This window comes from Dermacentor silvarum, chromosome 1, assembly GCF_013339745.2.
Source record: "Dermacentor silvarum isolate Dsil-2018 chromosome 1, BIME_Dsil_1.4, whole genome shotgun sequence".
NCBI lineage: Eukaryota > Metazoa > Arthropoda > Arachnida > Ixodida > Ixodidae > Dermacentor > Dermacentor silvarum.
This window is the reverse complement of record NC_051154.1, coordinates 293,393,813-293,420,309: the sequence shown is the minus strand read 5'-3', so window position 1 is coordinate 293,420,309 and position 26,497 is coordinate 293,393,813. Positions and strand designations below refer to the sequence as shown.

Genomic DNA, 26,497 nt, shown 5'->3' with positions numbered 1-26,497 from the left:
AAAACTGAATAGTCGGCGCCAGTGTCGACGAGAGCGGTGACGTTATGACCATCGATGAGCACGTCTAGATCGGTAGACCGGCGTCTGGCGTTGCGGTTAATTCGTGGCGTCGGATCACGGCTGCGTCGGCTTGCTCTGCTGCTGCTACGTCGCGTCGGAAGGTCTTCGTTCGGCGGCGATGTGCTGTCAAGGCTGTTGCTAGGCGGCGTGCTGATATCTCGTCGTGATGATTCGCGAATCGTCGTCGTCGTCGTCGGCGGCGGAGGATCTTCGGCATTGCGTCGTACAGCAACCGCACCTCCATCGGTTGCTGCTTTTAGTTTCCCGGGTATGGGCTGGGAGATCGGCCCCGGGTTGGGCCGGCATACAGGCGGCGATGCGGCGAGATGTAGCGGCCTGGTGACGGCGAGCGTGAGGGCCGTCGTGGTTGCCACTGGGCTCCGGCAAGGTAGTCGGCGATGTCACGTGGTCGCTCGCCAAGCTGTGGACGTGGCGCGTTGACAGCGAACCCTCGTAGGCCCATCTCGCGGTATGGGCATCGGCGGTAGACATGGCCGGCTTCCCCGCAGTGATAGCAGAGCGGGCGGTGGTCGGGGGCGCGCCAAATGTCCGTCTTCCGCTGGGAGCTGCGCTGGGCGACGGGCGGGCGTGCTGGCGGCGGCGGCGGTGGACGACGGAACTGCGGCGTTACGGGGCCCTGGCGCGAGCGCGGAGGGGGGCCTTGACGACGGGCGACGGCGGCGTAGGTCATCGCTTGCGGCTGTGGTTGAGGCGATACCGGAACTTCTGGCACTTCTAGTGATCGCTGAACCTCTTCTTTAACTATGTCAGCGATTGAAGTCACCTGAGGATGCGATCTTGGGAATAATTTCTGTAGTTCTTCCCGTACAACCGCTCTGATCGTCTCGTGCAGGTCGTCGGCGCCTAGAGCTTGAGCTTCGGCGTAGTTTGTCAGTGCACGGCGGTTGTATTGCCTGGCTCGCATTTCAAGGGTCTTCTCGGTGGTTGTGGCCTCCGAAACAAATTCTGCCACAGTCTTGGGCGGGTTGCGCATCAATCCAGTGAATAGATGCTCTTTGACGCCCCGCATCAAGAACCGAACTTTCTTTTCCTCTGACATATCGGGGTCGGCGTGGCGGAAGAGGCGAGTCATCTCCTCCGTGAAGATTGCGATGTTCTCGTTCGGCAATTGCACTCTGGTTTCTAATAAAACTTCGGCCCTTTCTTTTCGCACGACATTCGTGAAAGTCCTCATGAAGTTCTCACGAAATAGGTCCCACGTCACCAGGGTGGTCTCTCTGTTCTCAAACCAGGTCCGAGCAGCATCATCTAATGAAAAATACACATGGCGCAGCTTGTCGTCGTCGCTCCATTTGTTGAACGTCGCGGTCCTCTCGTATGTCTCCAGCCAGGTTTCAGGGTCTTCAGCCGATGATCCACGAAAAGTCGGTGGCTCCCGAGGTTGCTGCAGCAGGATGGGGGACGCTGGTGCTGCCATTTTGGTCGTTGACTTGGCCTTGATTGCAGTGGTCTTTTCGGGAAGAAGTCCGAACTCCGGCACAAGTCCTTGCTGCCTACGGCTAGCTCGCTGGTCCTTGGCGACGTTGGTCTCGTTCTCCGGTTTCGGGCTTGGGTCGCGGCTTTGCGGGGGCGTTCGGTGCATGAACGAACTAGCACCTCCACCAGATGTCACGTAGTAGTGACGGTAGAGAAAACAGTCACAAAACTGTGTATGACGAAACTGGTTGTTTATTGGGCGAACCTGTGCCCACAAAAGCAAGCTACACTCAAAGCACAACGATAGCGGCGAACACAGTCGGCGATCGTCGAAAATCTGATCAGCGGCGAAACGCGTCGGCTTTTATACCTGAGTCATCGAAGGTTCCAGATTAATCCCTGATGCCCGCGTGTCTTCCAGAAAGTTCTAGACAATTCGCGTCGCTCATACAATCAGATTACATGGGCGTCGGTGACCACAGACGACGGATAGAAGCATTGATAACGTCCGAGAAGCTTCCAATGCAGGCGCGTCCTGCGCCGAGCGATAACGTTTAACATTTGTCAGCCAATGTTGAAAGCGGCTACCGGTGAAAGATAAACATGTGTACGTGTCAATATTCATGAAAAGCGTGCCTGCTTCAAAACTGCAATTATTAAAACCCCGAGTTCTCTCGTTTGGTTTCTTTTTAATTTTCTTTACCAATGGCATTTCATGACTGTATATATACAAAAGATCGCGTAATGTTTCCGACAAGCATCTAAGGCATTTTTTAAATCCAGTGGACTTGCCGCAAAGCATTTGTACAAAACATTTCAGCGAAAGACGTCAAAGAAGTTAGAACTGCGCAGTTAATGACGGGACAGGTGTATGAAGACTGACAACGAAGAGCGCAGTCAGTCTTCTCACGTTAGTCCAGTCTTTAACTGCGCAGTTTTAGAGAATGCAACCGCACCAACTTGCCCAGCACTATGCAGTATAGAGCAGGTTCCCTCTGGACAGACCAACGTATACTCCCATATCGGGAAGGGGGGGGGGGGGGCGGTGTATGATCACTCTCGGAACACGGAGTTTAATGAGACGAGCACACATTTCCGCAAAAGAAGTTGTTAGCGTCCTATTTGTATTTGGAGTGAATCTGCTCTTGGCAGAGGCTGTACACAATCGTGAACTGTATTGAACAGCGACACGCGATGTAGCATTCAACAAGCCATAGCGACTCCATATTTCTGCGATGGTAACAGTAGCGTCACGATGTTAAAGGTCCAACGGGACTCCTACTTGACCTTTGCTCCCATGCAGTGTTCGACTGCAGGTGCCACGGATAATCATTGCTCGAAGTAATTTCTCTGTGACGTTCTTCACGAGTGCATACGTAACGAACGAGATTACATAAACAGCCCAAACATAAGGACCACTGTCCGTATAGCCTAAACTTTGAACTTACGACAGAAGAATGCGAATGTTTGCGTGAACTTTTACTGGGGTATACAAGTCCAGCATTTTCGGCATTCACATTCTCACGAAATTCAGCGTATACGTTCTTCTTAATATTAGGACAGCTGCAGCCCTGCAGCTTTCAGGATTACCTCCACCTGGGCTGGTAATCGTGATACAGAGCACAAATGAATATACCCAAATGGGGGGCGCTAAGGAAATACAACATTGCGACGAGTCAACAAAGGTAATGCACACTCAAATTGTTGTATATAAGGCGGTCTAAATAGCAAATAAACATCCCTGGGAGGTTTTTTACGAGCAGCCACTTGTACTATGATCACAAGAAGCTATTCACTTCACTTTATTTTAAGGACAAATGAAGTGCTTTATGCAGAAGAAACTTCTTCCTCTATATTTAACTCCGTTTTTGGGTTCTCTTGATGTAGTACGTTCGCTGCGCTTGGGCACAAAGGAAGAAAAAAGAACAATTGAACGAGGAGTATGAGAACTCTTGTAAATGGAGTTGTATAAGAACCAGCTGTTACGCTGAAAAAAAATCTGAAAAAAAACACTGGGCCCTCACTTTCTTCTTAAAAGTGTTGATTTGAAACCTGCTCTCACCCAATGTATGACAGTAGTAAGCCCAAGTTTGCTTTTATGCTTCAGTCATCAATGATTGCCAGCTCCGCACTGGATCAGGGGAAACTTCAAACCTGCATAATTCCTGGGCGCAACTGTCCGCTTTGCTTGGAAAATGCTATGCTCGGGGCTAATTTTTCTAGGCAGGTAGGTAGGGTTAAATAGGGTCAAACTGCAGAGGTTGTATGGTTACTCCATTTCACTTATAGCGAAAATATCGATTCGCTTCGAAAATTATTCCTTCAAAATGATAAAAACAAACAACCAATAAACATGTCACTCTAGCAGGCGAACCACTAACACATACAAGAGGAAGAAAAAAAGACCAATCAACAACAACGAACGCGAGTAACCGTGCAGAACAACGTCCCTAATATTCGGAGTACATATTTGTACCGGCAGCGTGCACGGTATGTATCACGGGCTGTGGGCTTATGTCCTGTCCCGCTTCACTGTGCACTTCGTCTTGGTCACCCGTCGTGTGCTGCGCTTCTGAACACTGACGAACTTTTCTGGATGGAGGTGCTCAGGTGGAGCAATTGCCGCCATGCCTTGCAAGACTGGACGTGCCTACAGCCTACAACATCCTCCCCTTACTTGTTTGTACTAATAAAGAAGCATTTCACTACAACCAAAGCTGTTGTTTCAAGTCTACTAATCGGCAATATGCTTGTCCACCGTCGTAAGGCTATAGCGTAGCTACTGCCCTTGCTGGGCTTATAGGGCTGTGCTGTTCTGTGCATATGTTTTAGTTTTTTTTTGGTAGAAAATGCGGAACACTATTTAGTGGTACACCAGCAGATGAACCCGACGAACAGGAATTACGCTCGGCGGCAGGCATGTAAATGAAGACTAAGTACGGCCATAGAAACAGCAGGCGGTGATCGTGTGGTATCACAAACTCCTCCCGTGCGGGTCCGTCAGACCGGTGCAATGGTTGAAGGCCACGTAATGACCACGTTGTCCAAAGCTGGCCACGCGTGATACCATGTGGTACCATGTGACCGCGACCTCTGGTGGTGTCGGTGACGTGGATTGACTTCTGCTTCGCATTCGAGGCCGCGCCGCACTTCGCGCGTTTTACACTGGCCTCATTAAACGACGATGTAATCGATTGCTGCACGCTGGAATAATTGAAGCTTCGTACCGTAATTACTGGGTCGACAACCATACAATACAGAAAAACAGGAAAGAAAAAAGAGAAACCATTTGTGTCATTACTGCTTTAATAATTCATTTCAGCATTGACGAGTACCACCACTGTGCTGTTGTGGTCTACTCACCCTCTCACTTTCGTTCTATGTTTCACTTTAAATTATAATTTTATAGTAATTTTATTCGGCATCGAGCTAGGATGTCACACTTTTTAGTAAGAACACTATTAAGGCAAATGGGTTAATCATTTGTGACGTGTGAATGGCTGCGCTTATCAATCTTGCTTTCTTGTTCTCTCACGCCCCTAAACGCACTTCACAGCTCGCTACACTTGCGCTGCACGGTTGCATCCATAATCTTCGCCTTAGATTCGACACTCGAGGAAAATGAGATTCTTCTGCTAAAGGAACAAAAGGGCACTTAAATGCATGTCAGCTCACTTAGTTACGTCTGAAATCAACTCCCGTGCCCACTCAAAATAAATTAGCACACTCCTGACCACTTAGTGGCGTCAATGGTGAAATGCAACAACTACTCACCCATCGAGCTCACAACCACCCTACGAGTACTTTGGAGCTATGTGCTTGATCCGGCAATATCCACCGCAGTTTGTGCGCCCACCTCCATCTACAGTAATGCATACTGCCTCGTATTTCCTTTAAAGGAAATTGGGCGACGTCTCCGAGACATCGTGTTTCCAGCCGAGCCCGATTCGCAGGTGCCAGAATTTCGTGGACTGAACGTGCCCGAGAACGCGATGGGGCTGCCTGTCCCGATAGCGAAGCGACGAGCGAGATCGAAGTCGTCCCCGAGAGACGACATACGCACTTCCGCCGCCATTTCCTCGAGCTTCGAGTTACGTCGATGCGCACGGGACTCCCTTACAGTTTGTCGCAATGCACCTAACTGCATTGCGGTCACGTTCATTAAAGGCGCCGCGCAGCCGCGAACCCGCGCGGAAAAAAAAGTGAGGCAGAGAAAAAAGTGAGGCAGAGAAAAGAAGTCGGCTGCCAAGACAAGACAACGAGCTGCCCCGCCCGCCGAGACGGGTTTGCCGAGAGCTCCGATCTCACGAGGCCCTCGCTCGAACACAGTGGCGCGGTTTGGCCAGTGAAAGAGAACTGTAGGGAAGTAGAAGGCGGGAATGAAGGGTTGCCAGCTCGAGCCGGTGGGAAGGCGAGGAGAGAGCACCGGCGAAAAGTGCGCGTGTTTTTTTTTTTTTTTTTTGTATTATGGTCCGGACACGGCGAAAGAGCGCGCTAAGAGCTGCCGCGCGTGGAAAAGGGGTGCTTACAACGGAAAAAGCAAAACAGAGGCGGCACCAATGAAAAAGAACCCGTTCTAGCGGGCACCGCCGATGCCACCGGAGCGACCATTTTACTTCCGACAGGGTAAGCCCATTGACTAGAGGTGCCGGAGGCCCCATTAGCGGCATGCGAGAAGCCGCGCCACAGCTAGGGCTCGGCCATGCGAGCTGCCCGAGCACCCCTCTTCGCTACTTGGGAACCTCTGTCAGACACACCAGACGTTGCAGTAAAGAGGCCTTCAAAGGTAACGACAGCTGCAACGCCCCGGAAGATACGAGCACTATGGACTTGATACTTTCGAAATGCTTCCGAGACCTCATAGGCTCAGGTCATTCGGCGAGGTCGTACTGGCGACGGTGACAGTTCTAAAAGAACCGTACACGCGCTCACAGTTTGCGCCCTGTGCTCACTCTGTGCGCACACGTCCAGTCTGTAAACGCCGCGGCGGCCTATAGTGCCTACGGCGCTCTGCTGCAGAGCGCGAGGTTATGGGTGCGACTCCCTGCCACTGTGGCTGCATTCCAACGAGGACAGAACGTAAAAAAACGCTCGTGTAAAGAGCATTAGGAGCACGTCATGAACAGTCACGTAACGCAATTTTGTAAGTGCGCTCCGTGTAAATATGTCAGTACCACAACTGCTCCGTAAGCGCGCCTCCTTCATTAGATGCTTGTGAGGTAGATAAAAGCGCGCTCCCGGCATGGTGCTCGCCTGTTAACAGAACTCAACGTCGTTCTCAACGTCGCCATCTCCATCCCGAAGGAATTTCTGTTTGCTAAGCAAAATAATGTTCCAAATAAAATTATCGCAGCGTAAGTGGTATCCAACATTTTTTCCCCGCGAGTTTGTGTGAGCTCAAAGAGCTTAACAATCATTCATAAGCGTACGCTTCGTCGTCCCCAAGCCGCGTTCGACCCCTGATGAAATACTATCACCGGAACGGAGGATGCCTGCTTGTGCCCGGGTTCTTTTTATTTTATTTTTCCCCTTTTAATCGGCAGGTAATTGCAAGCGCCAGCTCTCGAACTCGCAACCTCTTTGTAGGCGAAGCGGTCGCGCAATTGTGAAACCACAAAGTGCTTTCCCTCAAACCCACAGTTCAAGCGGTGAGCAGAAGGTGCACAAGACAGCGCTGGATATGCATGAATTCAAATTCCTGTTGTACGGATGTTAGGTACTGCGCCTTTTTCCAATAATGGCCGCTGGAGAACAGAACCGTACCGGACCACAGTGCTTACAAAGAGCAGTTCCAAACAAATTTTACAGTTAAATGTGTTTTGCGCTACTTCTAAGCTCACCGCCAAATTGGCATTCCAACTGTCCCTTTTGTTTTGTTCTCTTAACTGTACCCCCTTATTTCTTTCCTTCTTTATTTCGTTCTTTTTTTTTCTTTCTTTCTTTTTTTTTTTAGCCCGCAGGCGGATATTGTCACTGGTTCCCTTTTTCTTGAGCGTAACTCCTGCTCCCTCCAAGAAATTTCGTGAGCCTTCAAAACGGTGCCCCAAGTGCCGTTGTGCCGTCGATGCGCATGTGCTTCTTAATAACCGCACCCGTCTTTTGTTGACCGAGTCTCGCCTCCTTCCTATTTCTCTTCGCATTGCACGCTCTTTTCTCGCGCTAGATTACCTTTACCTCCTTGACTGCGACGCGACTTTCCATGCCGTCTTTTGACGACGTCGTTTTAAAGCACTTGACACCCTTCGTACCAACGGTATATCTTGTCGGCGTGGTGTTAAATGTTTGAACATATTCGTTAAATTATTACACATGAGTAGGTCGCTGACTCCATCTTTTAACAAGCAAGCGACATTAACTTTCCCTTTTTTTCATAGGCATGCTCCAGACCGTCTTTTGATGCACCCAGACAATCTTGAACAGGAAGAACACACCTACCTATATAATTTATGGGCAGAAACACAGCACGACGTGTTCTACTCTAGTGAATAACGCCTAAAGCTTCCTAAAACATCCGTCATAGCCGCCTCGATCTCTACCATCAAGTTTGCCGACAGTCCAGAATAGAGTAAAAGCGTCAAGTTCGTCATCAAAATGAACAGCGTCATTTGCCAGTTTTCTATATATACGTTTAGGCTCGAGTATACTGTGCAAACATTGCAATTAGGCGCGATGTTTGCAACGCCGCTGACGGCTATCTACGTCAGTCCTGCGTTGCTAGGCGACTGCTTGCTAATCGCAAGGGACTGTTTCTACTGCACAGAAGTAGTTGCTTCACGTGCTATGTCGCACCAAACATATCGCCCCCGCGTATTCTAAGTACACAGTCCGAGGAGCTCCAGTGCAGCGCTAAGCCTTTCTACCGCCTTCAACGCTTCGCCGTTCGGGCGAAACTTATTTGTTTTTGTTTTTTCCTTCCTCCAAGCTTATTTCGCGTTTGACGAATCGCGTGGCTTCTACTAATGTCGGGCCAACCAGAAAGAGACACCAGCGAACTGGCGCAGCGCGCGGACACATCAGTAACTATGGCCGAGCCCGTCGCCTGAGAGGTGCGCAAGATTCTTTACATATATCGCGCTCAGAGTTGTGGTATTTCAACCAGCAGTTCGGTGCATATGCATGTGGGTCTTCTAACCTTGCCGCTCCGCATTTACGCTGGGCTATTGAGTTTTCGAGCATCTTCACATCTGCTTCGCAACTGCTCTCTCACGTCGGTGCTCAGAGGCGAACGCTCCGGTTGTCAGCTCGTAAGAGGCACTTCCCCAAAGCACTACGGAACACTCGACCCAGTGCCGGCGTTCAGTCTGGTCTCATCCCTGTACAGATGGTGGAAAAGACCGCACGCCAGCAGACTGTGTCATACAAAACTCTTGAAACATAATGCGGGTGTATCCTTTCAAAGTACGAGTCTATGGTTCCTCCGCTGTGAGCGCGTTTTCTTGACGAACGAACTTCCTGCGTGGTAAGTCATTTACTCGAGAGCTCGCGGGGCGCTCTCTTCGAATACGCGCCGGTCTATACTCCGGTGCGTGTCTCCTTAATTTGACGCTGGTACGTTTTCTGGGTTATTGGTAACTCTTTTTTCTTGACAGTTCGCGTGTCTCTTTTGGGCATTCTTTTACAGGGCACTTTCATTAGCTGCGATGTACCGTTGACAATCTGCTGCTGGAACCCTCAGAAGAGCTCTTCGATTTGTGTAGTGGTACCAACTGGGCTTATTTAGCGTTTCTGTTTTACTTCATCTCCTGTACTTACCAGACTTTTTGAACAACTTTTGGCGTAAGAGTGCTTCAGTGCGAAAGTTCTCTCTTCGGTGCCAACCTTCTTCCTTTCTTTTTGTTATTTCTCTACTCCTTTGTTCTTTGTGCCACTGACATCGAGTGTTCCTTGTTGCAATAGGGGCGTTGCTTCTATTCCTGTCGCGAAAAGTCACTTTGGCAGAAAACCCCTTTTCTTCGGTTCCCGTATACGCCGTTCTCTGAGTGCCCTTAGCGAGAACCCGCCGAGAAGTTTGCCCTTTTGAGTGGCACGCTTTTCACCCGTGCGTCCTGCGCCCACCATTGACTTTCTGCAGCCGCTTTTTTGTTTGTTTGTTTTAACCCTCACGGATCTAGCCTTTTATTTTTTAATACACTTACTTCTGATGTGCAGAGAAACGTGCTCGTCGTGGCACCACTTGGCACCCCGTCATATATTACCGCCGGTATCCCTCAAGAATTGCTAGTGCTGGAGACTGGGAGCCGTGATATCAAACTTTGATATGACGCTCGTGATTTCCGCGTCTGTTACAAAAAAGAAAAAAATGTGGACCATTCCCACCACCCAGATCCCAATTATTATTTTCCACGTTGATAGTTTAGGTGATAGTTTCCACGTTGAAGCAACGGCTGCCGACAGTGCAACCCGATCGCCGACAGCGCGAACTGAACCCCGACTCGTAAGCAAATTGAAACGTGTCGTGCAAAACCATTACTTTTCTATTTGCTCATGCCTCGCGACTCGCCCCTATAACAACATTATGCCGAGCTAATGTTCGCTTATATATAAAAAAAAGTCAGCACAAACTTGAGCGATTCCTGACACTCTGAACTTTTTCACGGCGACAGGACGCCGTCATTTTATCCATCTGCGTCGTGTTCCCCAGCAGAAGTTGTCGACAATGTTTTGTGTTTTCGGTGACGGTGCTTGCAACTGACAAATTACGATATCACCCCAACGACAGTGTCCCGGAAACGACGGACTGCACAGTCGAGTATGTAATCGCAGTCGCAGTAAAAGGACGAACAAATTGTTGATCCTACTACAATGACAAGAACGTGTCCTTCTATATGCAACTACGGGTAAGAGGATACAAAATATGGGAGGAGGTGTGGACCCACTTTATAAGGAATTTTAACAGCAAAAGAGAAAACCAGAAAACACACACACACGCACACACGCACACACACAAGCTGACATAGCCTGCAGCTAGATCATGGTGCGGTTTCTGCAAATAACGCTGGAACATTGTAATGAAATAGTTCGAGCATTACTTGGCCCGATATACTTGTGCTTGTGATAGAGCTTGTGCGCAAGCCGTGTTTCGCCAGCTATGCGCTTCTATAGTTACCACATGGCGCCGTACCTTCAGGTGGCATTTGCGTCATGCTGCAGAAATGCGCACACCTCACTTTCCCCCCATTGATTTGGGTTCAAAAGCATGAACCACGGACGCTAACACTCTTAAACATTTTGCTCCAGCTGCGCTTCTATTCACCAAACTTAGCATGTTTCTTGGTTTCAAATCATTTTCATTTTCAGTGCGTTCAGAACCTCTACAACAATAGTTCCCAATTTTGCTATCGCTGAAGAGGGAGGTCGCAGTTTGCGCTGCGCAATGCAATTTTCTCAAAAAGTAAAAACTACTTATGAAAAGCTGAATACTGCAAATTTTGGTATAATAACTTCAAAAGTTATTTCTTTTACTTAAGCGCCAAGCTGAATACCTCTTTTTTTTACAAAGTAGCGATCGCACTTCTGTCGACGTTTACAGAGAAAATATGCGCGCAACGCATTACGTTTCCCCCATATACGTTGTATCGTATGTCAGCGCTCACTGATCCTAGGGGGCCTCCCTGCAGTGTTTATTTTGGACTCCCGCTTCTGAATTCCTACGTCTTGCTGTAATAATTTTGTGCCGAAATAAACATTTGTCGAATGTTGGGATGTTCGCGGAAAACAATGGACCCTGTAAGCATAACACCATCGTCTTGTGCCATCGCTTGTTTTCTCTAAATTTGAGCGCACCAAGTGACGTAGCCGGCCACTGGTTGTTGGCAGCTATTTTTGAAAGGGGATTCTAATATCGTTTCTGTCGGTGAAGAAGTTGATCTGAGAAAGCTGCTCTGTTCCTACTGCGTGCTTTTCTTTTTCTCTACTTTTGCACACGCCACCACCTGATTCTTCCAAGACGCCGGGGGAATCGAGGTTTCTTCCTTAAAGGAGGCCGGCGGGTTCGTCTTCGCCCGATGCTTCGGAAGGAACTCAGAAGACTTCAGTTGAGAGTAGCGAGTGCTCGGAGTAACACCAGGTAAGAAGCGATTGACCGACTCCTCAACCACTCCTAAACGCAAGCGTCAACAAATTGAGGGGTCTGATGGTGAGTCGACAGCCATCGGAGACACAACCGTGGCATACACGGAAGACCTCGATGAGGAAGGTTTCAGAGTTGTTCGCCATAGGAAAGTGGGAATTCCTATTCTCATGGTAGTGCCTCAAGATGGCAGTGACTTTTGGCAAGTGTATCCCATCACATTGTACTCGGACATTGAGATAAATTTGGGTGTAGTCCCAGTCAGGAGCCGTTTCACTGCACAAGGAGCGCTACTTCTAGATGTAAGGTCAGAGCAACATGCCAATGCACTTCTTCAGTGCAAGATAATTTCCAACGTAACCATCGCCGCGCGCGTGCCTATAATGCGTACCTAAAGAAGAACACATGTATCATCAGAGAGGTGCCAAAATGGTACTCAGATGAAGAGCTACTGGCCCTCTCGAAACCACAAGGAGGATGACTCGTGAAATTCAGACAAGTTCCGCATGGAATACGAGACGGACCAATTTTGCTGTTTTGACTGTCGCTCAAAACGCCGAACATATCGACAAAATAAATCTTGGCTTCACACTACAGGGGAGACGTTAAATTGTACCGGCAAGACGTTTCAAGCGCCAGCGCTTTGGACATATAGCGAAGCAATGCACCGGGGAACAACTGTGCAAGCGCTATGGTGGACCCCATAATTTTAAGACCTGTGACCGCGCGGAGGGCTTTGTGTGTGTGAACTGCGGCGGTGGCCTGCAGCCAGCTACATTTGGTGCCGCTCCCGAACCGCAGCTCTTCAGAGAAAGAAAAGTTTCATCGTAGGGCCCAAGATGTAGTCCAGTCTACTCAGCGACAAGGCGGCTGTGAATGTGCCTGCATGCCCCTGGCTTCGACTACAAAAACACTTTCCTTGGCTAAAATCAATGAATCAGTGAATCAGTGAAACGTGACTGCCAACACAGTCGGAAAGCCCGCCGCGGCGGGAAACCAGAATGAGATACCTGGAAGAAGCCCGCAGTGAGCACATACGAAGACGATACAACATCGCAAAGCGACAACACCATCTGATCTGATTAAAAGCAGTACTGGCTCTTGAGTCAGTAATCCGGAGCGCTTCTTCTCACCGAGAATCGTTACAACATGGCTATAACAAAGTTTCCCGGTCTCTCTTCATGCCCTAAAGGGCCCCTTATAATGCAGTGCAACTGTGCCGGTCTTCGCCTCCGCCTGTCTGAGCTTGCTTTCTTCCTGAGCGACACCCCTGCGCCCTTCCTTGCCCTTTCTGAAGCTGGTCTACCCAATGGCCATATGAATGGTTAAATAAGAGGATTCCTTATTTTCCCAATGGAAGTGTCATGCTCTTCATTCGACTCTAAATACCACACATCATTCTGCCGGTTCAGGACATTTGCTCCTGTGCTGTAGAAGTAGTCACTGTGCGAGTGCGACTAGCCAGAAGAAGCCTTAGTGTGTTATCAATGAACATTAGCCCCCGAAAGAAGTTGTCTATGAAATCTTTTTTTTTTCAAAGCTCTCTGCAACCGTTGCCTCTCTTCTAGAATTTTTTGCGGAGATTTCAACGATCACCATTCGCTATTGGATGGCATCATCATTGACACTCGGGGAAAACAGCTGTTGAGGCCATGCATGCGGAGAAGCTGTGTGTGGCGAATGACAAGAAATCAACCTTCTTTAGACACTCAACTTCCACCAGCGTTATTGACGTCGTGATTCATTCAGCAGATGACATGGTTTCATCGACGACAGCTTTAGATCTAAAGGGCAATGACCATTTTTTTTTATATTTGCAAATGTTGCTGGATACCAAAAGAGCGAACGAAGGTGCTCCTCTGTCACACGTTGGGATATTATGGAGAAGCTCTTGATGAACAGCAAGAAAGTGGCTACCAAATTAATAAAACTGCCCCATCATTTCCCTGCCTTAAAGTTGCGGAACTTCTGTGTCACCCGCAGAAGAGCGGAGCATATGATGTTAAGGAAAGGGGGAGATTCGTTACTGAAAACGACGTTTATTCGCATAAAAACCGTGATTCGTATAGACACACTCAAAGGTTAAGAAGAGAACAGTGGGTGGCATTATGCGCGAGCTTGTCGGTGTCTACCTCTTTGACAATGACAATAGTGTGGGAAATTATTAGCATGCTTGTTTGGAAGCCTGACACGGGAAGATCTTTTGAAGCCCTTTCCTTGAAGCTCGGAAAGACTCTTGCAGTCTTAGCGGAAGACTTCGTGGATGCCTACTCATCTCGCATATCAACAAAGGCCACGGGCCTCATGCCACTTCTTAGTTCCTGATGAACGCCCCTGTTGCATTTCTGGAGCTATAGTCAGCCATAAGTAGCTTACGACGACGTTTTGCAGCGGGACCTGAACTCATCAGCAACCAAATGCTCACGAACTTGCACAAGTCGTGAAAAGAAGAGCTCCTTGCCTTCTGCAACGACGTGTATAGCACATGTGTTATTCCGGCGCTTTGGAAAGGGGTACGGGTGGTGCCCGTTCTGAAACCTAGAAAAGATGCTAATGATTTAGTCTCGTATCTCTCGGTTTCTCTAACATCCTGCGTGGTGAAAGTCATGAAAATATTAGCCCACACCAGGTCGAATTGGCTTGTGGAGCAGAATAGGAAACTTCATGTATGCATGTCTGCTTTTAGACAGCCACTGTGTGCCCAAGACACAGAGAAGATGACCTTTCAATACTTGATATTTTCATGGACATTTCTAAGGCCTATGACTGTGAACTACAGATATGGATAATCACCTAACTGCGATGTATCGGCCTCACGGGCAAAATATTGCGCTTCACACACGCCTTTCTCAGTGGCCGTTTTATTCGAGTCCGTCTTGGAAACACTGTTAGCGAGGAGAGACGCATGTCTCGCGATGTCCCGCAGGGGTGTTTCCTATCTCCCCTGCTATTTAACATTGCTTACGCAGCTCTCACAAATGCAGTTGATTGTAGCCGCATGCCGCTCAGAATGCCAATATATGCGGACGACATCTGTATTTGGGTCTCGGGATACAGTCACAAACGTCTCGCACGTATATATATTGCCCAAAAAGCAATTTATTCTATCCAGACTCATTTTTCGGCACTTGGTCTCTCAATAGCAGCAAAGAAATCGTATTTTATGCTCTTTCCTGGGCTCCGACAGAAGGCTACGCGGCTACAGCTGAACTTGGGAGGTCATCCAATCCGACATGCTTCATGCTTCCGCTTCCTGGTCGTCATCCTGGACAGCAGGCTTTTATGACGATGAGCTGTGGACTATGCATCGGAAACCGAATTGCCGGCATGCACTGGAGAATCCATCCAAGCCTGATACTCAAGCTACACAGCGCTGTAGTGACCAACTGGATACCTTACTAACTGCCACTGACGGGCCGATCAGAGACCCAATATGAACTCATAGATACAATACACGAGAAATGTCTGCGCTTGTCTCTCGGCGATCCACAGGTATCCTGAAACAAGAAAGTTGCATACGAGGCCCAGTCTCTACCACTACGTCTCCTAGCCTCCCAAGTGCTGCTTACTGAATTTCTCTGGCTGGGTGAGTCTATCGCCGAAAAAGCCCTTCTCGGAAGACTCAGCGCAAGACATCGATCCCACTTCTACGCTGCCCTAAATACTCTACGAGTACTTGGCCTCAAGAGTTCGAAACAAAGGCAAGAAACTGATCCATCGTGCATACTTGAGGACGCCATTTGCGGCCGTAGTATTCCTGGACTGCAGTCCAAGAGGTTGCAATGTTCTTTCAAGGCCTGCTGTCTGGTGCGCGAGTACTTGCGCACAAATTATGCCAACCGCCTTCATGTATACACGGACGAATCGGTCAGCGTGGATTCTGACAGCAGGGCGGCTGCATATTGGATATCATCGCTCGGTACTACATGGTCGGGCCGTTTTAACCACCTAGTCTTTTCGACCATACCAGAGAGCGCTGCTATTGTTGCAGTTCTTCGCAAACTGAAGAACGAACCCGCACAGAATGCTGTCATACCCTCTGACTCGAAGTCAGCAATTCAGCAACCATCTCATGGCGTGCCTGCAAACAAGTTCTGTCGTCAGTCACTGGCATCAATCACTTAAAGAAATCGCCAGAAAATGGATGAAGATAAAATTTCAGAGGATACCTGCGCATGCTAGCATGACTGGCAACTAAAGAGCAGATGTCCTCACCAACAAAGCGCTTTCAAGGCTGCCAACAGTTACTAACTTCCTAAAGAGACAATTCTTTGCTACTTTCATTCGCTTTGGGAACCACCGCATCAACCTTGTGTTGTAAAGGGACTTAGGCGCATGGAAGCCACCCTCATACACCGAGGAAAAACACGGGAAAAGCGGGACATGAAAATTCAGGACGATGAGCAACACGAGAACACTAGAACACGACAACTTGCTTTACTTGCACTAGTTCCGATGTAATTTATATGCTTGAGTGTTCCTTCTGTAGGAAACAATATATCGGCGAGACGGGACAATCAATGAACGTCAGGTTAAACGGACTTCGCGCGGACACAGCTAAAAAGCTCCTCAAAGCCGTCACCGAGCATTTCACCCGACCAGGTCATAACTTTGATGAACTTAAACTCTACATACTACAGTCAAATTTGCGTTCTGCGCTAGACAGAAAATATAGAGAATCGTACCTCATCCATAAGTTCAAGACATTGCAACCAATAGGCATGAACGTTTCAAAGGGAGCTTTAGAATCCAATCGCTATGCTAAACTTCAAAGTATAGGCCACAGCACTTAGGTATTTTTCATTGAGTTGCTTAGTTTCTTTTTTTTTTGTTATTCGATTGTCAATAAAAAAATTGCGTAGCTTGCACTGGAGGTGCAATTAATGCTAACAAGACAGCGGAGCTGATGGGCACCTTGCTAGTCGTGGCTTTTGGGCTAGGCTATGCACTACCAAATCATCCCCAGCATTTTCCGGAATTTATTGATTATTGATAGATTATCGATTAGTTATTGATTGACTATCGATTGGCTATCGCCAGGTATTGGCCACGTATTTGGGCTAGGCTAAGCACTACCAAGTAATCCCCAGCATTTTCCGGAATTTATTGATTATTGATCGATTATCAATTATTAATTAGCTATCGATTGGCTATAGATGACTGACTAAGCTTAAGTAGTGCCAACCGTGCTTAGCTAGACTTAGCCAGGCTCAGCTTCGCTAGTTCACAGGGGTGTGCGCCATTGCGCTTGGACCCTTTCTGCACTACCGCCAGGATCGGCCCACATTTTCTGTTAACGCGCCACGGACTTACGGCCGGCTTAAACCGCTCCACTGTTAATATTTCAACCTCTCTTTCCTTTCACTCACTCCTTTCGTTCTTTTATTTATATATTTACCCCCCCCCCTTTTTTTTTTTTCTACTTGCACCATTTTTCTGCCACTACTTTTATTCTCTTTCAGACCTGATAGTTCACTGACCTCCAGCGGAGCAGATACCCCCCCGTCGTCCAGGCCCTTGCCACGAAAAGAGGAACCTACAATGACACGTCAACTGTCAACACACTACGCTGCCTCAAATTACTCCACCGACTATCAGTAGCGCATTATCTTTCTTCGCGCCGGTCTCAGCATCAGAAGAACCAAGGCTTCATCCTCGTGGAATCAATCGTCATTGCCTACAATTCATTTTGTTTCTAAAGACGCATACCGCTGCCACTGCAACGTTCTGATTGCCAATAAACGTGAATCCTCCCAAAACATACGATCGTTTGTAAAACGAAAGCACAGAGTGAAGTTGGCTTCTCCCCATTAAAACCCCCACTGTGGAGAAGCCAGATTTAGCGGACGCTTGTTAGCGCATTACGCACGCACGCAGGCGCAAATTGAGAACTTTTGAGACACTTCGCGACTACCATACGCAAGCGGACACGTGTGGTAAAAAAATAGTTTTTCCCATATTGGGAAACAGTGGCGTGATATCAAAATTAAATTCTTTGGTTTTAGGTGCCGAACTCATGATCTGATTACGAGGCACGCCGCAGTGGGGGACTCCAGATCAATTGTGATAACGTGTGGTTATTTGACATTCACCTAAATCGAGCGTCTTTTTTTTCGTTTTTTTTTATTTGGCCCCCATCGATATTAAGCTGCCGCGGCGGGAATCGAATTCGCGACCTCGAGGTCAGAAACTCAACTCCATGGCCATTACGCTACGGCTATGGGTGGCGCGATATCTGACGAAATATTATGCGCAGTAAGTCTTGAACTATGTGTGCGGCTTCGGTTGAAGTAAACATGCACAGACGCGCGCGAGCAATCTTATTTCGAGAAGAGCAAGAAGAAGAAAACTTTATTGTCTGATGATCGTAGCAGAAGTCCTCTTCGTTTTTAGAGGTGGCTCTCTATGGCAGTGGAGAGGCACGGCTTTTCTTTCTTTTTTTTTTTCGTCGTATTTCGCATCCCGCCTTTCGCTTCTTACTACTCGCTTCGTTTAATTTTTTACACCTCGGCGGCGGTTTATTGTTAAGCTGCAAAGAGTGACGTCAGCCAACCATTTTAGCGAGCGACCGGGACGCTATTCTCCTAGCGAAGTAATCTGCTTTGCTGAAGCGTCGGCGGAGAGGCTGAGAATCAGAATCTCGGACTGTAAATGTGTGGGTGCACCGTTGAAATTCTCCAGGGAAACTGCAACTTGTTTCTTTTAAAAATTTATCGCTACGCACTTTCGGATTTCTGCTATGGTCACTGCCCGACAACAAAACGACTAGGGGAGTATGGCATGATGAAACTTTATTAAGGTCCCTCGGAACGCGCGTCAGCACGTAGCGGGCCGCTCCCACGTCGGTACAGAAAGGCCGAGCCTCTCTGCGGCGTCGCGGGCCCGATGGACAGCCCATAGCTGTGCTTCAAGATCGGGGAGTGAAACGCATAAAATGCATTGCTGAAAAAAAAAGCGCGAATGCAATTACATTAAGCATGGGTGACCGAACGTTGCATGTTCCACACTTGGCACGCACACCAGTGGCGATTTAGTGCTGTGGTAGACACATATGATGGAAAACCCGAGAGTGAAATTATGGAAGAACCATCGACGATTATTGCCAATGCAAGAGAATAGTCCACGAACGAACGCACGAACAAGCGAGCGAACGAAAGAGCGAGCGAGTGAGAGAACGCGCGAACGAACGTTTTCCTTCCCGAGTGCGACCATCGACCACCGGCTATGCATGCTCTTTGGCAGTGGTGACCGGTGCCATCGGATGCCGCCGCCGCGAGTAAAACAATGGCAAACCGTTGAAGTTTTGGTTCCATTGCTACATTCGAACTTGCAGAAACGGCACCTGTTGTCGGCCACAGAATTCACACTGAGCCGCGAAAAGTATGCCCGCAACAGCTGTTTTCCACATTGTTGTACGAACGAATAAGAATGCGGTTAGCCAAGGTGTGGCGGCATTGCGCAGTGCAAGAATGTGGCAGTGTTTGACAAGTGCTGGGAATCTTGCTCCTAATTTTTAAGGCGCAAGCCTTAGGTGTCTATGTTGGCGGTGACCTTGCAGTGACCTTGGCGAAACTGCGCCGCGACGAAAAATGGCCGACGCCGTAAAGAGTAAAACCACGTCTAAAAATGCTCGAATTGACGTCACATTTTCAGGGAGGTTCCTGTAAACAAAGTAAATTAGTGGCTTTGAAAATAAATATTGGTGGGTACATTTCGGTCTGGGCCGCGATTTTGTAGCGATACCTTATGACTGATTCTTATCGTCCACCGCTCACGGCCGGCTGATCCCTTTGATAACGCGAGCGGACCGTCGCTCTGACCACTGACAAAGTGCGATAAACGCGAAAAGGCATTATTACCGAGAAGGCATCGCTACAAAACACCGGCCCTGGGTAGGAATCGAAACCCGGGCCTCCGCGGTGCTAGACGAGCACGCTTCCCCGAATCCACGGCTGATCCACGGTTGTGGTTTACTAAAGGTGTGTCTAGTGCGTGCCTGACTGCACACGTCACGTGGTCATAGAGACACGCTCGTGCCACTGCTCGCGCGTTCGTCGTCGTCTTCTTCCACAGCTCGCAGGCTTTCGCCTTCACGTTTTACAAACGTGTAACACTTGCTTACGTTTCCTTTTGCTTGCATGTATTCCGCACCAGCAGTTTATATTTCATTGCACATGCTCGGGCGTTTAGGTGAACCATTTTCTTTTCTTTTGATTTATGCAGAGTTATTTTTTTTTCATCGTTTTTGACAGATAGCGCACTGCTGCCTTGCAGACTTCTGGAATAGGCGTAAATTGCGCGCACGAGAAATCACAATGTCCAGGTAGCTAATGAAAAAGATACAGTATTAACTTCTCAATTATTCCCTTCAGGATTCCCGTAGCAACTGCGATATTGAAGGCGAGAAATAGATAAGTCGTGTCAGCTTAGCAGAAATCCCAAGACTAAGACCCCTTTCGATATAGTATTTGTCCTTATTATATGATCGAAAATACATTGGCGTTCCGGTTAACAATTTTCCAAAAGCATCGCTATAGCAGTTCGGAACGATCTTAACTGCAGCGCCAGTGCACTTTACGCAAAACTACAAAACGCACACACGCATCCGCCCGCCGCACGCGGTTCGTGTTTGCGTTCATAAAGCTATGACACTTGCAGAAGCACTTGGATGGTCAGAGACCACAGATGGTCGCCGCAAAGAGGCCGAGTGATGCAATATAAGTGACCAGCGCAAGTAAAGCAAGCACGCAATATATGTGCCAAAAAAAAAAAAAACGTGCGCGGCTCACTCACCGAGCAGCGGCGACTTGTGCCAGTATCCATCGCGCACCTCGACGTAGTCGGTCTCGCAGTTGTCCGACTCGTAGATGTCCAGCTGGGTGACGTTGAGCACGATGCGCTCCCCGTGCGTGGCCGTGATGCGCCACTCGCAGTGCTCGCCTTCGGCCTGCGGCGTCACGCTGTTCACCAGCTCCGGGGACGCGATTAGGCCGCTCGGCTCCTGCATGGTGCGGCCGCACTCTGCGCAGGGCGGAACCGCACGCGAACAGTAAAATGTTTAGGAAGTGCGCGCGAGGTAGCGGCAACGACAGGCATTATTCTGACTCCCGCATCTACATCCCCTCTTCCTAGAAACCCCCTTCCTCGGCTAAACTCGGTGAGTAACGCCGAACCCAGATCGAATACACGCAAGATTGCCGCGCGACTGGCCGCTCGAGGTACTTTGCGCGTATTCGCGAGCTTCTTTCACGCTCGGAAAAAACACTTTTATGCAGCCCATATTGAGCAACAGAAAGCTGTATCGGGAGTTTCTCATGTTGCTCTACAATTTCATCATTGACAATTTTCGTCCAATATTAATATTTGAGAAGTTGATTAATTAATTTAGACTAATAATGTAATTAGGCGGAATTCAAAATTAATTTGAGTATCTCCAAGCGACGGCAAACAACATTACCTCGGTTATGTCCAGCTACGTGGCATTTGCATATTTTTAAATCTTGGCGCATGATAGTGGGGACACCCTGACACCATGATGGTTGGGATAACCCACATCCTCCGCATTGCGCTTGCGTTGCACTACCAGTTGTGCTACGGCGGCGTCTGTTCCCACGTCCACATTATTGGGTATTTATGTATGTGTGACCCAGGGAGTGTTAGCCAGCGCCACTCGAGCTATCGCCGCTGATGTGTAACATCCTATTGGCCGATGTAGAATGTGAAGTGTAGAATTTCTACGCTTCGATTAAAGCTACAAATAACTTAATTGCCTGCTGGCTTCGTATGATTGCGATTAACCAAAATTGGGCCCCTCGGTTTCCATTCTTCTTGTTCATTGCATAGCGAGGGTCTCGAATCCGGCAGGTTTGTTGCCTTCAGCCATAGCATTCGAGGGTTTATTAGTCAGCTGCCTGCTCCTAAAGTTCACGTACCACGTGGCGTCATCAGGTCAAAAGGATGTTCCGCCGTAGTACAATTTGTAGCGCACCGTATACGTAATGCGGAGGTTGTGGGTTGCGCTCACACCGGCGCTGTTTTTTCGTCCCCTTTCATTTCCATTTAATTGATCATTTCTACACTTCAATTAAAACTACCAATAACTTACCCTATGTTTTCCTTGGCTTCATTACATATTCGCTTCATATAGTTGCGAATATATGAATTTGATTACATTCGGCAGTATTCGCTCATGGCGAGAAACAATGCAATTCAATTTCTGATTTTAGAGCGTTATAGATGGTTCCAAAAAGCCGGCTCATGCTGAAGCACAGAAGGGCACACGTTTTGCAGAGCGGTAGCTATTCCGGTCCGGTCGTACACACGCTCGACAACATCCTGCTAAAAAGCAAACGATGACCCTGCCATTACGCTGTGGAAAACAAGGTTGAACAAGGTTAAACAAAGTATTCGCTTTAATATTAAATGATCGGCCGATTTTGTCCTTTTCTCTCTCGTTCCGACGATGATGTTCTTGCGTTACCTGGTTCTCAACTATAAACACAGTTGTCTAACTTTACAGCGCAGTGGAATTCGCACATGCATTCACCAGTGTGAAACGCCCACAGACGCACAACCGCATACAAGCAGTGGTTTTCCGCTCTGCAGACGAATGCGGCAGTGAAGCGGATCAAACGGGCATTCAAGCCCTCCCCGTCCGTCCCTCCCTTCCCCGCTTTATGGCTTCCGCCCAAGTGACTGAAGAAGAAAAAGAAAGAATGAAGATGAGTGGTTTTCAGGTATCTATAGGTAATATGCATACGTATAGCTAGGTATATACATATATTCATGAACGGGCTGGAATTACACATATGAGTTGACAGAAGAAAGGGTTGTGCGTGTTGCTTCTTTGTATCCGCCGATGATTGCGCATTATTTTAAAAATTCGAACCATTTTGTGCGAACGCGCACTGTATTTATTTGCCAAAGAGATTTCTGAAGAAAATTCTGCCGGTTTGATATACGTTTTAGAACGGTCTCTAAGGAAAATTGTGACCTTCGCGTGTACATAGTCTTGGTGTCTTGGAGGAGAAAGAAAAGGCCCTTAATAAGAGAGAGGCTTTATGGTGCCGCTAGCTTACCTACTGCCACCCACGACACTTTCTGAACGCGAATATGATGATCCACGGAAAAGGTACGGGAGCAGCCTTGCTGGTCTCTAAGCAAGCGTCTTTAGACAGTGCCCTCGAGGAGGTACATTCTTCAATATTACGAATTCACGTTTCTCTGCAGCTGCTGCTACAATCCTTTCGATTGACTGACATGTATACGCGGGAGGAGCAATACTTCGCCCAATTTAGTCTCGAAAAAGAGGCGTAACGTTTCTTGTTTCTTTGTTGCGCTAAACCCAATGCTAGATTTTTATTTGACAGCATGGTCAGTCGGGTTGGTTGGTACATCGCGGTATAAAGAGCGGGCTTAACAGCGCGACACAGGACACAGAAGGAACCAGAAGGACAGAGAGCCAGCAATACGAAGTTCTCAGGAGGGCCCGTTATAGGCGCTTAAGAACTTGCGTTGCCAACTGACAAAGGTATTAAGTAACAGCGCGAAAGGAACAAAGACGACAAAGGAACGAAGACCACAGGACAAGCGCTGTCCTGGGTTGTTACTGATGTTATGATCGGCTTGGAACTCTGCATCTCAGTTGTGGGAAACCAAACCTGCGCACGTTTCCATGTCGGGGCAATTATCTTCATCCCCAAGAGGCGGTTATGATCTTCCTGGAAACTGTACCTCTTAAATGTGGGAAACAAGCCCGAGCGCCTTTCCCGTGACGAGATAATCCCCTTCATCCCCGAGAAAGCGTCACACCTCTACGACCTGAGCAGACGCAAAAGGCCAGCTACCAATGGAGAGGACCCGAGGGGGAGGAGGTCGTCAACTTGACCACCCGACAGAGGACTGACACTTCCACAAGTTCCCCGAAGGAGACATCGGCTATACCACAAGACCACGAGCGGTTATTTAAGGCCGTCCTGGACCCCTTGTTAAGCAGAACCGCTCGAGACTCGGATAGAGTCAAAACCATGTACCAATGAAATGAACACAATCTTTTCTAATTTTTTCATCATCCCGATGCCCGCCTTCATCGCCGTCTCCTGATTCTTGCGGTGACGACCCACCTCACCCGGTCGAGATTATATCCCTGATACAACAGACAAGGCATGGTCTTTGCTAGACACGCTACGTTCCCTCTCTTTGAGGTCAGATTGCTAGTGTTCGAGCACTTAGAGGGTATGTGGAGCCCCAGCTCCCTACGTGTGCACGATGACGGCTCTGCAAAGAGCACGACACCTTGCGCCGCAGCTTTTGCCATCCTATCTATCGGCAAGTCCTGGAGTCGGCAACTGGCTCGTATAGTTAGGACCTCGATGACAGGCTCTGGTGCAAAATAAGCAGCTCTCGAGTATATCGGTGGACGCAAGCCTGCTAAAAAAAAGAAAAAACAGTTGCGCTCACAGAGCCGTAAGCAGCCTTTCGCAGCTACTGTACAACGGCTTTTCTCTGACCATGCTAAACAAAATAATGTTTTAAGGCCAACGAAAGACTGTACCGAGAAGGATGTGTTTGATCGAACGAATAGGCATGCCTTCGGGCGTGGGCATTTCTTGAAATGTCGCGGTGAGTGACCTATAGCGCACACAGCCTCGTCCAAGATCACCTTTAGCAGTTGCAGAACAACCGAGACTCGCCAAATGGCTACTTTTAGACGACTTCTAGACAATCCTGACATTTCTCTAAGGGTGCCGCATCACTAAGGGGCTGACAACGATGAAATCGCTCATTCGTCTTCCCACCTGAGGAAGGCGAGGTATTCCTTCCTCCGCAACACAGCGCCCGCGGGCATTAGACACTGGCGGCCCGCTCCGAACGTTCTCTGCCTAAGCGTCCGAAACAGGCTGCTTCGAAGCGACAACCTCTCTTGTAGAAGCCGAACTGCCACATTTAACATGGCAGAAGGCAGAACACGAAAGTATACCGGAACCGGCGTATTCCCATTACCCCGGACAGTGATCGCACGGTACAGCGTGTACGATCGAATTCGCGCACGATCTTGCGAGATCTCGAAGGCGAGATATTTCCACTCAAACTAAAACAGAACGTGCTTCAATCTTCCACCGTCTTCTGCCGGCATCGTACCGTATGCACCAAAACTGCGGAGTACGAGCGCGAAAGTAGGCTATGTTTTTCCGTCACCAAATATTGAAATAAGTGCTCTAACAAAAATTAGAGCGAAAGGAGTAAGTAGAGTCATAGCACACGAACTTGCTCGTGAAGGCGTAAAACACGTAAGAAACTAAAAAAAAAAAGGTGGTGGAATAACGATGGGGAGGATGAAGAGGGGGCTGCATCGGAACGGAGTATAGTGCTGAGGTTGCTCGTATATATACGGTATAGCGGGTATAATATTTCTGGGATGCTCACATCACCACCGGCAATGCTAGGCGAGCGCGCGACGGGAGTATTTAACTATCGCCGCTTCCGATACCCGTGTGATGCGTTCCAATGCTCACTCCGCGCGAAATTGAGAGTCTCGCTGTTCGAAGGTGCACCGCCGCACGAGCGCGTCCGTATCGGCGCACACGCCGCGAGGCGGGAGCAGAGCGCGCGTTCGCTCAAAATTGCAATTCCACCGCTTCCGTACGCTACTTTTTTTTTGTTCCCCTCTTCGCGTTTACGACTGCGCGTTTTATTTCGTTTCCTCTCGCGATACATTCTCGCTCCAGGCACGGCCGCGCTGTCAAGCATGGACCCCAGCGTATATAGCAACAGACTGTCGTCGTTTAGCAGCGAGCGTGCTGAAATGTACGTTCAAATTCCCCAGCCTCGCAAATGTCGAAACGCCCGGCGGGAACAAATATCGGCGGCGAGGACGGCTGCCGCTGGTATATAGGTATAGTATAGAGACGAACGAACCGCCGCAGACGTCGCTTTGCTCGAATCAGTGACGACACCGAACGGTTTCGCCTGCCGGTGATCACGATTTTGCGAACAGCGTTTTATATATATATACCGGGTGCTGCTTCTTCCCGCGCTTATAGTTGCGCCATTCCTGTCTTTCTCTCTCTCACCTTGAGAGAGGAGGAAGCGCCTTATAGGTTGGATCGGGTCAGGGTGTGAACCGGCGTTACTGTTTCATTCCAGTAGCGGCTCGCTGGTCCCGCGGACCCAGTTCTTTGTCGACGTTCGACGCCGGGAGTGCGCGACTGGGCGGCGATCGATTTATTCGCGAATCGCGTGCTAGCTGCTCCCGATGTGTAAGCCTGCATTAGGCTTCTCCGTCAGTCGTCGCTTAGTCTCTGCGCCGAGAAAAGTAAAAAAAAATAAATGAAAACAAAGCAGGCCTATAGAACGACCGGTTCACGCGACAGGTAATGACCATGTGTATACGCGTCGGCTGGAACGGCCATCGACAGATAACTCTGCGGTGTCATGCCATGCGCCGCCAGTTCGATGCCATAGAGGGTGTTTCCCTTCTCTTTTTTTTTCTTTTTCTTTTTTTTATTTTTTAAAGAAAATACAGATCTTTTATAAAAGAAAAAGCTATGAACCGTGATACACTTCGTCTTCGCATACGAGCTTTAAGGCGAGGCGGCAATACATTGCCGCTGCTTAAGTTACACTGAAAAGACTAATTAACAAAAATTATTAATTAAGTTATTTATTGGTGCCTTATGGGTAGTTCCGTGATAGTTTTCTGAAGCCCGCGGCATAAAACTATTACGGAACCTTGTAGTGAAGATAAAGCTTTATTATGCGTACAACCACTGAGTTGTGTGAGGAAATGAAACCAAAGCGACCGTGAGACGCACATGTAATGACTGCATGACAGACTGCAGAGAATCCTCGTGGTACAGCATCCACTTCGTATGCCATATGTGCATGCATGTTCGAATCCTTGGGTGCCGCGGCAAATGCACCCGACTTTTT

At 48.5% G+C, this 26,497-nt stretch overlaps 1 protein-coding gene across 1 annotated transcript in view; it reads right to left on the bottom strand.

Moving 5' to 3' along the window:
- LOC119437223 (bone morphogenetic protein 1) overlaps positions 1 to 26,497 on the bottom strand; it is a 572,373-nt gene that overhangs the window by 114,393 nt on the left and 431,483 nt on the right. Inside the window, exon 7 of the mRNA XM_037704269.2 lies at positions 20,360 to 20,587. Coding sequence (XP_037560197.1) covers positions 20,360 to 20,587 — 228 coding nt within the window. The remainder of the gene's footprint in view (positions 1 to 20,359; positions 20,588 to 26,497) is intronic.